Source organism: Hemitrygon akajei, chromosome 19 (genome assembly GCF_048418815.1).
Source record: "Hemitrygon akajei chromosome 19, sHemAka1.3, whole genome shotgun sequence".
Classification (NCBI taxonomy): Eukaryota; Metazoa; Chordata; class Chondrichthyes; order Myliobatiformes; family Dasyatidae; genus Hemitrygon; species Hemitrygon akajei.
This window is the reverse complement of record NC_133142.1, coordinates 22,474,973-22,488,968: the sequence shown is the minus strand read 5'-3', so window position 1 is coordinate 22,488,968 and position 13,996 is coordinate 22,474,973. Positions and strand designations below refer to the sequence as shown.

The 13,996-nt window shown below is 45.1% G+C and overlaps 1 protein-coding gene across 5 annotated transcripts in view; it reads right to left on the bottom strand.

Moving 5' to 3' along the window:
• Positions 1 to 13,996, bottom strand: part of ccdc66 (coiled-coil domain containing 66) — a 77,511-nt gene that overhangs the window by 16,915 nt on the left and 46,600 nt on the right. For all 5 annotated transcript variants that reach the window (XM_073072225.1, XM_073072227.1, XM_073072224.1 and 2 more), the window contains 5 exons: positions 8,268 to 8,352; positions 7,779 to 7,940; positions 6,474 to 6,618; positions 6,228 to 6,353; positions 672 to 1,195 (listed from right to left, as the gene is read on the bottom strand). In XM_073072225.1, coding sequence (XP_072928326.1) covers positions 672 to 1,195; positions 6,228 to 6,353; positions 6,474 to 6,618; positions 7,779 to 7,940; positions 8,268 to 8,352 — 1,042 coding nt within the window. The remainder of the gene's footprint in view (positions 1 to 671; positions 1,196 to 6,227; positions 6,354 to 6,473; positions 6,619 to 7,778; positions 7,941 to 8,267; positions 8,353 to 13,996) is intronic.

The window sequence follows — 13,996 nt, the reverse complement described above, 5'->3', positions numbered from 1 at the left end:
TTCTGCTCCTCTAACTATGGAATCCCCTATCAGCACTACACTCCTCTTCGCCCCTCTTCCCTTCTGAGGTACAAAGCCATACTGAATGGCAGGCACCTAGTCACTATGGCTTCACTCGGTAGGTCATTCCCACACCCCTCCCAACAGTATCCAAAGTAATATACTTATTGAGGGGAAAGGCCACGGGGTGCTCTGCACTGGCTGCCTATTCCCTTTCCCCCTCCTGACAGTCACGCAGGTAGCTGCCTCCTGCAACTTAGGAATGACTACCTCACCGTAGCTCCTATCTATCACTGCTTCATTTTCCCGTATAAGCTGAACGTCATCCAGCTGCAGCTCATACAAGGAATGTACCACTACCACTGGATCTATTCTGAGTGCATTAGCCATGTACTAACAGAAAAAAAAACTTACTGGAAACTTTCTTCCTTACTTAGAACCTCTGCCTGTTCTTGCCCAAGTCTGTAATTCAAGCCAATAATTTCATTGTTTTCGTGTTGCATAAAGATCATGCTTAATATTACAAACTTTCAAATCACAAATATGGTGTTTTTGTTTTAAAAGAAAAAGATTATTTCAATCTTACACATAATGGATTAACAAAATATCCAACAAATTCCCATCTCTGTTTTGGATATATTGGAAAGAGGCTTAAAAGGCAAGTTCATTACCTTCCTCAAAACGGACAGTCCTTGCTTTTCTACAGGTCGGGTAGATAGAGAAATTTTTGCTTGTAATGCTGGCACCACTGGTGAAGGTAGTCGCTCTGTTGGCAACTCTTTTGAAGTCTGCTTTTTCTTAGGTCTTTGATCAGGGGCATTCTTTTCCAACAATTGCAGCAACTCCATTTGCCTTTTCATTTTTTTCCCCTCCCTCTCCACTTGCAAACCTTTGGGGTATCGTTGTGAAGCAGGGATATACTTTTTAGTTGTTTTGTTTGTATTCCATTCTGGGCGTTTCTCATTTTTTCCCTTCTTTGTTCTTGCAGACTGATTGTATAAATCATCAGAATGTAAACAATTCTCTTTTCCAGTTACAGTCATCTCTTCAATTGTTTTTGACTTCTTTCCGGCGTGCTTCTTGTTGAATTCATTATGTTCTGTGGCTGCATCTGATGTAGTGATTCCTTGACCTTGGTCTGCAATTCGTATGTTGTGTATATCACACTCAACTTTTCCACTCAACTCAAGCGCCTCTGAAAAACAGATTCACCCAGCTAGCATTTGAACAGAACTTCCTATATATGTATATGAAATTATACTGTGAAAAATAGTACAAAGGACATCATTATGATTGATGCTAAGGAAGGCTTTGACTTGAAGGAATGATCAATACTACAATTTAATAGTTAACTAGGCCAGTCTTTTCATACAAGAAATGAAATATATATCCTAAATAATTGATCTGCTGGATGAGTAATTTGGTGCATCAAGCGACGTGTTATTCTCAAGAAATAGCCATTTTTACAGCCTTGTTCTTTGGTCTGGCACAGTAATGTAGTTAGCTAGAGACCTGGGCTCAATCTTGACCTTGGGTGCTGTCTGAGTGCAGTTTGCACATTTTTCCTTTGACTGTGTGGATGTCCTCAGCTGGTTCCAGTATCTCATCTTAATGGTGTGTAGATTTGAAGGCCAATTAGCCACAGTAACTTTATATATATATATATATATATATATGTGTGGCGACCCACTTCCCAGCGCACTCGAACCGGCTCACAAAGTGGTGCACGCCGGCTTTGAGGCTGGTCCCAAAGAGGGCGCCAAGCCTGCTTCACCAGCAAGGGGAAAAGCCCGCGCGCAGGACAGGACTGTGATTACACGCCCCCTACAGCATTCTTGCCCGGGGAGGGCCGGATCAGGAAGACTTTAAAGCGAGGCCGTGAAGTTTGAATAAATCTCTTTTTGCAACTGCAGCTCACCGACTCCGTGTCGTTACTTCAGCGCTGCGTGTAGCACACCGCTACAAATGGTGATCCCGAAGGTCCAAACGATATTTGGGCCGAAAATGAACGACGCTGCATCTGTTCATGCAGTTTCATTAAAACTGCCAAGCTTCTGGACGCTGCGACCTCACCTATGGTTCCAGCAAGCAGAAGCCCAATTCCACATTCGGCAGATAGCCTCGGATGCCACACGTTACTACTACGTGGTGAGCTCCCTCGACCAGGAAACAGCGGCCTAGGTTGAGGAGTTCATACAGTCGCCCCCAGCGGACGGCAAATACACAGAATTCAAAGCCTTGCTCATAAGGACTTTCGGACTCTCATGGCACGAGCGAGCTGCCCGCTTACTGCACCTGGATGGTTTGGGAGACAGGCCACCGTCGGCTTTGATGAACGAGATGCTCTCCCTGGCCAGAGGTCACAAGCCCTGCCTCATGTTTGAGCAGGCATTCCTGGAGCAGCTGCCCGAGGACATATGCCTGCTGCTGTCCGACGCGGATTTCAGCGACCCCCGGCGGACGTGCTGTGGAAAGCCAAGGAGAGTGGGGTGTCCGTCGCACAGATCACCAGGCCACGCTCCCAGCAGCAAACCAGACCAGGCCCGGCCACAGAGCCCACTAAATCCAGAGGCAGGAGTGAGGAGGCCAACGAACAATGGTGCTTCTACCACCAGCAGTGGGGCACAGAAGTCCGCCGTTGTAGCCCGCCCTGCAAGTTCCCGGGAAACGCCAGGGCCAGCCGCCGCTGATGGCTACGGCGGCTGGCCATCGGGATAGCCTCCTGTGTGTGTGGGACAAGCGGTCGGGGTGCTGATTTTTGGTCGACACCGGAGCCGAGATCAGCGTCTTACCTCCGACGAGTTACGACACCCGCAACAGGGCACTGAGTCCCACTCTGAGGGCCGTGAACGGCAGCACAGTAAGGACCTACGGCACCCGTACAGTGCGGCTACAGTTCGGCTTCAGCCGGTTCACATGGGACTTCACACTGGCTGCTGTAGCCCAACCGCTCCTGGGAGCAGATTTTTTGCGAGCTCACAGCCTACTGGTCGACCTGCCAAGGAAGCGACTGGTCCACGCTGAGACTTTTCAAACATTCTCCCTGGGTGAAGCCCAGTTGCCAGCCCCACACCTAGACTCCATCACGCTGTCCAACAACGACTTCACCAGAGTCCTGGTGGATTTTCCGTCGGTTCTGGCACTGCAGTTCACGGCAGCCATGCCCAGACACGGCGTACAACACCACATCCCGACACAAGGACCACCCCTCCACGCCCATGCTCGAAGGTTTCCCCCGGACAAGCTCAAACTGGCGAAGGAGGAGTTCAAGAGGATGGAGAAATTGGGGATCATACGGCAGTCCGACAGCCCATGGGCCTCCCCCCTGCACATGGTGCCCAAAGCAACAGGGGGCTGGAGACCATGCAGCGACTACCGCAGGCTGAATGAGGCTATAACACCAGACCGCTACCCTGTGCCGCACATTCAGGACTTTGCAGCAAACCTGCACAGCGCACGAATCTTCTCCAAGGTAGACCTCGTCCGGGGATACCATCAAATCCCGATGCACCCGGACGACGTCCCCAAAACGGCACTCATCACCCCTTTCGGCCTTTTCGAGTTCCTCCGCATGCCGTTCGGCCTAAAGAATGCCACACAGACGTTTCAGCGGTTAATGGACGCGGTGGGACGCAACCTGGACGTCGCTTTCATCTATTTGGACGACATCCTCATAGCCAGCAGCAGTCGTCAGGAGCATCTGTCCCACCTCCGTCAACTCTACGCCCGACTGAGTGAATACGGCCTGACAATCAACCCGGTCAAATGCCAGTTCGGGCTCGACCCCATCAACTTCCTGGGCCACAGGATTACTAAAGATGGGGCAACCCCTTTGCCCGCTAAGGTAGACGCAGTCTGCCATTTCCCCCGACCCAACACAATCAAAGGCCTTCAGGAATTCGTGGGTATGGTGAATTTCTACCAACGCTTCCTCCCTTCAGCTGCCCGAATCATGTGCCCCCTGTTCGCCCTGATGTCGGGTAAGGGCAAGGACATTACCTAGGACGAGGAGTCCGCTGCCGCTTTCATTAAAACCAAAGAAGCCTTAGCAAATGCCGCGATGCTAGTGCACCACAGAACGGACGTCCCTACCGCCCTCACAGTGGACGCATTTAACACGGCAGTCGGTGGAGTGCTGGAACAACTCATCGAGGGTCGCTGGCAACCCCTGGCGTTTTTCAGCAAACACCTATGACCACCCGAGCTCAAATACAGTGCTTTCGACCGGGAACTGTTGGCGCTATACCTGGCAATCCGGCATTTCAGGTACTTCTTAGAAGGTAGGCCTTTCACCGCGTTCACGGACCACAAACCTCTTACCTTTGCGTTCACGAAAGCATCTGACCCCTGGTTGTCCCGCCAGCAGCGACATCTGTCCTACATCTCCAAATACACGACGGATGTCCGGCATGTCTCGGGAAAGGACAATGTTGTGGCGGACGCCCTCTCCCGCCCTAACATCCAAGCCCTGTCCCAGGGGATAGACTATGAAGCACTGGCGGAGGCGCAGCAGGCAGACGAGGAGATTCCTAGCTACAGGACTGCAGTCTCCGGTTTGCAGCTCCTGGACCTCCCCGTACACCCAGGTGAGAGGACCCTACTCTGTGACGTCACCACCGGCCAACCCCGCCCCGTCGTCCCGGCAGCCTGGCGGCGGCGTGTTTTCAACTCCATTCACAACTTAGTGCACCCCTCCATCAGGACAACCGTCCGGATGGTGGCCAACAGTTTGGTTTGGCACGGACTCCGCAAGCAGGTCAGTGAATGGGCCAGAACGTGCATGCACTGCCAAACAGCCAAGGTGCAGCGGCACACCAAAGCTCTGCTGCAGTAGTTCCACCCCACCCACCAGCGTTTTGACCACATTCATGTGGATATCGTGGGCCCCCTGCCAGTGTCACGAGGCGCGCGGCACCTCCTATCGTGGACCGGTTCAGAAGATGGCCAGAGGCGGTCCCGCTCACCGACACCACCTCCGAATCTTGCGCCCGGGCACTGATTGCCACCTGGGTATCTCACTTTGGTGTACCGGCCCACATTACCTCCGACAGAGGCACCCAGTTCACCTCCAGCCTGTGGTCAGCTATGGCCAGCCTTTTGGGGACACAGCTGCACCACACAACTGCTTACCACCCACAGTCGAACAGACTGGTGGAGCATTTCCACCGTCACCTGAAGTCCGCTCTCATGGCCTGCCTCAAGGGGCCTAACTGGGTGGACGAGCTTTCCTGGGTCCTGCTCGGAATCCGCACGGCACCCAAAGAAGATCTGCACGCCTCGTCGGCCGAGTTGGTGTACAGCGCACCCCTGGTCGTCCCAGGAGAGTTCATACTGGCCCCAAGGGGGCAAGAGGAAGAACCTGCAGCAGTCCTGGGCAGACTACGCAAGAGGCTCGGTAACCTGGCCCCCATACCCACTTCGCAGCATGGGCAGAACCCGACCTGTGTACCCAAAGACCTGCAAAACCGTATGTTCGTTTTTGTACGATGGGGCGGACATCGGGCACCGCGCGGCCCTACGAGGGGCCGTTTACGGTGATCAGAAACAACGGGTCCACATTCGTGCTGGACATTGGGGGGAAAGAGGAAGTTTTCACGGTGGACCGACTCAAACCAGCCCATGTGGACTTGGCTCAGCCGGTCGAGATTCCGGCACTGCGGCGCAGAGGCAGACCTCCCAAACAGAGTCCGACCCACACTGTGGACATTGGGGGGGGGGGGGGGGGGGGGGGGGGAGTTATGTGGCGACCCACTTCCCAGCGCACTCAAACCGGCTCACAAAGTGGCGTGCGCCAGCTTTGAGGCTGGTCCCAAAGAGGGCGCTAAGCCTGCTTCACCAGCAAGGGGAAAAGCCCGCGCGCGGGACGGGACTGTGAATATGCGCCCTGCCCCGCCCTACAGCATTCCTGCCCGGGGAGGGCGGGATCAGGAAGGCTTTAAAGCGAGGCTACGAAGTTTGAATAAATCTCTTTTTGCAACTGCAGCTCACCGACTTTGTGTCATTATATAGAGCAATTTTGAGGTTCTTATAGGAACAGAAATTTGTGGTTGTTTATGTTAGTGTGGTCTTGTTGGGCTGAAGGGTCTGTTTGTCTGCAAGTCTCCATGACTTTGCTATCTAAGTACTTATCAAATAACCATTGTTCTATGTATTTCTCACAGAGAAATTTCAGAGACATTAGGTAAACAATGTTATTGCTTTATTTTTTGCTAAACAAAAATACTGACCAGTCTGGATTCCCCTGTCCTTTCGAGAAGACCTCTCAGTTATCAAGGTTTGTCTCAGTTCCTCACTAGCAGCTTCAGAATCAAGATTACTAGGTGCTGCACAGGAGCTCACATCACATGCAGTGCCTATCAATTAAAAAAAAAGAATGCTAACCAAAAGGAAAATTAAATAATGGAAGCAATATTTAATAAATTTTAGTAACAGCAGAACCACCATAAATTGCAATCAATCAAATAGTTACTTGCCTTCCACATTCTTCTGCAGATTTGAAATGTCATGTCCTTTGCGCACTAAGTCTTTAATGCGCTGTTCCTGTTTCTGCCTTTTTGCTTCTTCTTGTGCCTTCTGCATACTTTCATAGAGCAAATTGGTTTTAAGGTTGTGAAGCTCCTAAAATATTAAAGGCAATTTAGAGTCCAGATAATAATTTTCTCTATTAACTAAAGCAAAGTACTACAGATATCAAAAATTTGAAATTAAATTTAGTGGAAGCATTCCAATTTCAGTAGATAAGGGCCATAGAATAATGGAAGGCCATCAGTTTGATTATATTAACAATATTGTTTCTTGAAAATGTTGCTTAACCTGTTGAGTATTTCTACCATTTCTTCAATTTTAAAGACATTGCAAATAATGAATTATGAAATATATGCATTTAAGTAGAAACTTATAATTAACCAGGTGTTCAATAAATAAAATGGGCAAAATTTCATTAAACTGATACATTTACAAATTGTATCAATTTTACAATCAAATTTACAATGGATAGGATTTGAACTTGGATGTAGAAAATGTAAACTCAAGCATGGTTGATAATATGAAAAAAAATCTCAAGCAATACATCTATGTGAATGCATGAACTGACATTTTAACTTTGGTGCATCACAAATACAGAATCAAGGAGCACCATAGACCACAAGGCTACGCATTTGTGCCTAGGTTATTTGTATTTTGAGAGGTCAACTCCTTAGACTCCTTTTTTCTCCAGTGCCAGTCTGGAAAAGGTCAGGACAGAGTGAAATGTATGTTTTAAGCATCAAGTGGTTGGTCATCACAATTGTTGAATTGTTTTTAAAGTTCAGTCATCTTTGTTTTATTTTAGAAAAATACTTCAGCCATACTGGATATGGAAAATTACCCTAAGCCAATAACTCACTAATGCAATCTGTCAATATGCCTCAAGAGGAGATGTTGACAGAGTATTAGATCTTTCTTTACACAGAGAACCCAAAATAAACCTTAGTTCTGCAACTTATTCAAAATTCAGCACAACACCCTCTCTGAACATATTCCATTTAGATTACATACCCATGTTATGAATTGGGGTTAGAATACAGGACATCTGACATTAAAGCTAATATTTAAATTCTGTAAGAGCACTAAATTAAATGATGAGACAACCACGTGATATGATATAAAGCCATTACCAATCATTTTATTTACAGAGCACTAAAAAGGTTGTATGTATACAGGCCAGCTGAAATCAATTAAATAATTTTCCAAATGCAACTACCTCATTTGTATTTAAATAATGTGGTGAAAATACCTACCTCTTTTTCCTTTTGAGTCCGAGTTTCTTCTTCATATTGTTGTCTCAACCTCTCTCTCTCTTTTGCCAGACGAAGTTGTTCTTCTTGTTCTTCTTTTCGTTTGTTATCCTCTTCCAGTTGTCTCTGTCTACGCCGCTCCTCCACCTGAATGGCTATGGCTTTCTAGGGTACACAATTTAAGAAACATCAACTATTGTGTGAACCATGGTCATTCCAACACTCAAAAATGTTTCCCTTTAATATCACTCTAAATATACATTTTAAAAACTGTAGAAAGCAGTTCATAGAAGAAATTTCACTACTTATATGTCCAATTCCATGGCATATTATTCCTTAACATAATACTGCACAAGAGTAAATAGAAATCTTTATATTCATTATTTTGACAATATAAATTAAATATGCTGATAAACAATAGTTCTGAACATTTTTTCAGTATTAATCTTGATTGATTGATTGATTAATATTGTTTATAGAAAAAAATGTTACTTGATGTTCTAGTTGTTTTTTTCGCCGTATATCTCTTTCTTCAATCTCAGCTGGGTCCAACAAGGCAGTCATGGTTCGCAAAAAGCTGAAATGCAGTAACAATACTCACTTTGTAATATTCTCTGTAGAGCAATAATCTTAAGATGTGAAAAGTAACAGTTCTATACTGAACAAAATGCATTATTTGATTGTTAACTAACCATGTGACTTACCATATTATTGACTAGCTTTATTAAATAGTACAACTCCATAATCTACAATCCGACTGCAAGGAAAACCTGATGGTTCAGTTTTGTTTTCCATGTTCCCTTCAATTCACTGTGGCTGTGTTTCCAGCACATATTCTAAATTCATCATGGTTCTGTTCCTAACCTCCCTTTATACTTACTGGGTTTATTGGGAAGTTTGTAATAGTATTAAATGAATTAAGAGTGTTTTAAGTATTAACATCCAATAGTCTAAAAAAATCTATCTGGAACCAAAATCCCAAGGGCACCAGATTATCAGTTCTACTGTAATATAAGCATCATTTGGGACTGATAACCAGCTGGCAATATATCCAAACTACCAAAAGAAAAACTAATAGCAAGAGACAGTAGCAGCCAGACCAATAGCACTGTGGTTGGCGATAGTTAGGGGGACAGATAGGAGATTCTGTGGCAGCGAAAGAGATTCTAGGGTAGTGTGTTGCCTCCTGGGTCCAGGATGTCTCTGAGCAGTTGCAGAACATTCTTGAAGGGGAGGGTGAGCAGCTGGAGGTTGTGGTATATATTGGTACACGTCCTGCACATTAGAGTTAGGAAGGAGGATGAAGAGCAGAACCTCCAAGGTGGTAATCTCCAGATTACTCCCGGTGCAACGAGCTAGTGAAGGTCAGAACAGGAAGATACTGCAGAGGAATGAGTGGCTGAGCAGATAGTGCAGGGGGCAGGGTTTCAAGTTCTTGGATCATTGCAACCTTTTCTGGGGAAAGGGTGACCTATACAAGTGGAACAGGTTGCACCTGAACAGGAGGGGAACTAATATCCTGGGAGGGAGTTTGCTAATGCTTTTGGGGAGGGTTTACACTAGATTTTCAGGGGATTGGGAACCAAAGTGAAGAGGCAGAGGATGGATAAGCAGATGATAAAACAAAGATGCACTCAGCCAGATGGTTTGAGATGTGTCTATTTTAATGCAAGGAAGATAAACTTACACCATGGATGAGGTGGAACTATAACGTTGTGGCCATTCCAGAGACTTGGATGTCTCAGGAGTAGGTATGGCTGCTGAGTTTGCTGGGCTTTAGATGTTTCAAAAAGAACAGGGAGGGAGGCAAAAGAGGTGGGGCATGGCATTGCTAATCAGGGATAGTAGCACGGCATTTTGGAGATAGTGATCACAACTCTATCTCCTTTACCATAGTGCTGGAGAAGGATGGCAACAGACAATTTGGGAAAACATTTAATTGGGGTGGGGGAAATATGATGCTATTAGGCAGAAACTTGGGAGCATTAATTGGGAGCAGATATACTCAGGGAAATGCACAGCAGAAATGTGGCAAATGTCCAGGCGTTCTGCATAGGTATGTTCCATTGAAGCAGGGAAAGGATGGTAGGGTACAAGAACCATGGTGTACATGGATGAGAAAATCTAGTTAAGAAGAAAAGCTTGTGAAAGGTACTGTTAGAGCTCTAGAAAAGTTGTCAGGAAGGAGCTTAAGAATGAGACATGGGATCCAAGGAGACCTTGCTCTGTGAATCCAGAATTGGTTTGCCTACAGAAGACAAAGGGTGGTGTAGATGGTTCATATTCTGCATGGAGTCGGTGCATGGGTCTGTTCTGGGACCCCTCCTCTGTGATTTTTTTATAAATGACCTGGATGAGGAAGTAGAAGGATGAGTTAGTAAGTCTGCTGATGACACAAAAGTTGGGGGTGTTGTGGATGGTCTGGAGGGTTGTCATAGGCGACAGCGGGACATCAATAGGATGCAGAACTGGGCTGAGAAGTGGCAGATGGAGTTCAACTCAGTTAAGTGTGAAGTGCTTCATTTTGGTAGGTCAAATTTGAAGACAGAATAATAATGGTAAGACTCTTGGCAGTGTGGAGGATCTGAAAGATCTTGGGATCCATATCCATAGGACACTCAAAGCTGCTGTGCAGATTGACAGTGTTGTTAAGAAGGCATATGGTGTGTCGACCTTCATCAACCATGGGATTGAGCTCAAGAGCCATGAGGTAATGTTACAATTATACAAGACCCTTAGTTAGACCTCACTTGGATTACTGTGTTCATTTCTGGTCACCTCATGACAGGAAGGATGTGGACAATATAGAGAGAGTGCAGAGGGGATTTACAAGGATGTTGCCTGGATTTGAAAGCGTGCCTTATGAGAATAGGTTGGGTACACTTGGCTTTTTCTGCTTGGAGCAACAGAGGATGAGAAGTGACCTGATAGAGGTGTATAAGATAATGAGAGGCATTGATTGTGTTGATAGTCAGCAGCTTTTTCCCAGGACAAAAATGGCTAACATGAGGGAGCATAATTTTAAGATGCTTGGGAATAGGTACAAGGGGGATGTCGGAAGTAAATTTTTCATACAGAGAGTGGTGGTTGCGTGGAATGCAGTGTCAGTGAAGGTGGTAGAGGCAGATATAATAGGGTCTTTTTAGAGACTCTTAGATAGGTACATGGAGCTTAGAAAAATAGGGGGCGATGAGGTAGGGAAATTCTAGGTAGTTTCTAGAATTGGTTATATGTTTGGGACAACATTGAGGGCCGAAGGCCCTGTAATGTGCTGTAGATTTCTATGTTCTATGACAGTTGCAAAACTAAAAGTGTTAAAGATTTCCTGCTTTAAATTTTAGTATTGTGTTGGATAAGTTTGAATACAGTTGAAATCATAATCAAATATATATACACAATATTTCAGGAAAAGATTAATGTCAAAGGTAGCTTCTGAAATGAAAAGAAAACACTTGTCTGGGCAAATGTACAATCAAAATTAGCTAAATTTAAATTAGTTCAATTTTGTAACAACAAACAATGAACAATAAGTATTCTCCAAAAAGCTTACAAGAGAACAGAGTGTGCTTTGGCTAACCTCCAAATTAAAGCATTGCATCATTAACAACAATAAATTTAATCTCACAATTGAATTGACTAGAGCAGAAAGAACATTAAACCCACATGAATCAGGATAACACTGGACAGCAATTTTTTTTGGAAGTGTTGTTTCTTCAGAATTTTTTTTTTTGGTTATTATAGGCCACTTGAAGCTGAACACAAATCTCATTTCATTGTACTTGTATCATGTAGGAATTTGGAGAAACAGAAAATTAACTTTTATTGACTATAATGCATTTAATTACATAATGGTGCTGACGCTTCGCATTAGTTCAGCTAAGCTAAAACTGTTTCGTTGATGACTTGTTTGTTTACAGTGTCTGAGGCTTCTTGCTTAAGTGTCCGACAATAATCAGCTGGCATCGATGGATTCCAGTTACCCTGATATCGTTTCTCCATGACCACAATGTCTTGGTGAAACTTTTCACCATGCACATCACTGACAGCGCCAAGATTCGCAGGAAAGTCAGCCAAATGGGAATGCAGAAAATTAATCTTTAGTGACATGTTGCACTTCATGGCTTTGTATGCTTGAAGCATATTGTCAACTAGCTGCATGTAGTTTGGTCCTCTGCAGTTGCCAAGAAAATTCTCAACAACATCCTTGAATGCCTTCCACGCAATTTTCTCCGGTCCCACTAGTTCTTCAAATTACCTGTCAACGATGACCTCTTTGGTTTGTGGCTCAACAGAAATTGTCTTCCTTAACCTTGGCATCAGTTATTCTGGGAAACATCTGTCTCAAATATTGAAATCCTTCAGCTTCCTTGTTCATCGCTTTCACAAAATTTTTCATAAGCCCCGGTTTTATATGAAGAGGGGGCAAAATATCTTTGTTGGACCTACAAGTAGCTTCAGTGCCACACCTTTTTTGGCTTCAAAATCAACTGCTTATGGAGTGGCCTATCCTTTTTAATGTAATGAGATTCGTTAGCACAGCTATCCCATTCGCAAATGAAACAACAGTACTCAGTGTATCTGAGCTGCATTCCTAGTAGCAGCGTTACTACTTTCAGATCACCACAGATGTTCCAGTTGTAGTTGCTGTACTTTATGTATATCAACAAGACTTCCAAATTTTAGTGGTTTTCTTTCAAGTGTACTGCAAAGCCGATTGGTATAGATGCTTAGAGGAGGAGAATTAGGCCATTTGGCCTATCAAGTCTGTTCTGCCACATCACCATGGTTTGTCCAATTTTCTTCTCATCCCCAGTCTCCTGCCTTCTTCCCATATCCCCTCATGCCCTGACCAATCAAGAATCCATCAACCCCTGCCTTAAAAATACATTGAAACCTGGCCTCCACAGCTGCCTGTGGCAAAGATTTCCACAGATTCACTACTCTCTGGCTAAAGAAATTCACCCGCATCTCCATTCTAAAAGGACGTCCCTCCAGGGCTGAGTCCTCTGGTCTTAGACTCTCCCACCACACGAAACACCCTCTCCACATCCACTTGATCAAAGCCTTTCACAATTTGATAGGTTTCAATTAGGTCATCTCTCTTTCTTCTGAATTCTAATACAGGCCCAGAACCACCAAATGCTCTTCTTATGACAAGCCATTCAATCCTGGAATCATTTTAGTGTACCTTCTTTGAACCCTCTGATGTTTCAGTACATCCTTTCTGAGATAAGGGGCCCAAAATGGCTCACAATACGCCAAGTGATGCTTCACTAGTGCTTAATAAAGTCTCAACATTCCATCCTTGCTTTTATATTCTAGTCCCCTTGAAATGAATGCTATCATCACATTTGTCTTCTTCACCACAGAATCAACCTGCAAATTAACCTCTAGGGAATCCTGCACAAGGACTTCCAAGTCCCTCTGCATCTCAATTTTTAATATTTTCCTCACCATTTAGAAAATAGTGAACCCTTTCATTTCTTCTACCAAAGTGCATGACCATACATTTCCCAACACTGTGTTCCATTTGCCACTTCTTTGCCCATTCTCCTAATCTAAGTTCATCTACCTTACTCCATATACTGCACACATTAAAATACAACACCTTCAGTCCTGTATTCACTCTTTGATTTTGTCTGCCTTTTATGTTGCAACTTGTCCTGTTGACTGCAATTTTGCCCTATCAACAGTTTCCTCACTATACATTGCCTCTGTTTGTAAATCAACTACCTCATTTTCAGCACTAACACCTAGTTCCATCCCTCTGCCAAAAAAAAGCTTAAACCCTCATAAACAACTCCAGCTAACCTGTCGACAAGGATATTGGACCCTCTCTAGTTTGGATGTAACCTGTCCCTTTTGGACAGGTCGTACCTTCCCCAGAAGAGATCCCAATGATCCACAAATTTGAACTCCTGCTTCCTGCACTAGTTCCTCAGCCATGCATTCACCTGCCAAATCATCTTATCCTTACCTTCACTGGCATATGGCACAGACAGCAATCCAGAGATTACTACCCTGGAGGTTCTGTTTCCCAGCTTCCTGCCTAGCTCCCTAAAATCTCTCTTCAGGACTTCCTCACCTCATTGGTGCAAATATGTACTAAGACCTCTGGCTACTCACACTTGCACTTGAGAAAGCCATGCACACAATCCAAGACAACCCTGATCCTGGCACCAGGGAGGAAACATACCATCCAGGTGTCTCTATCTTGCCTG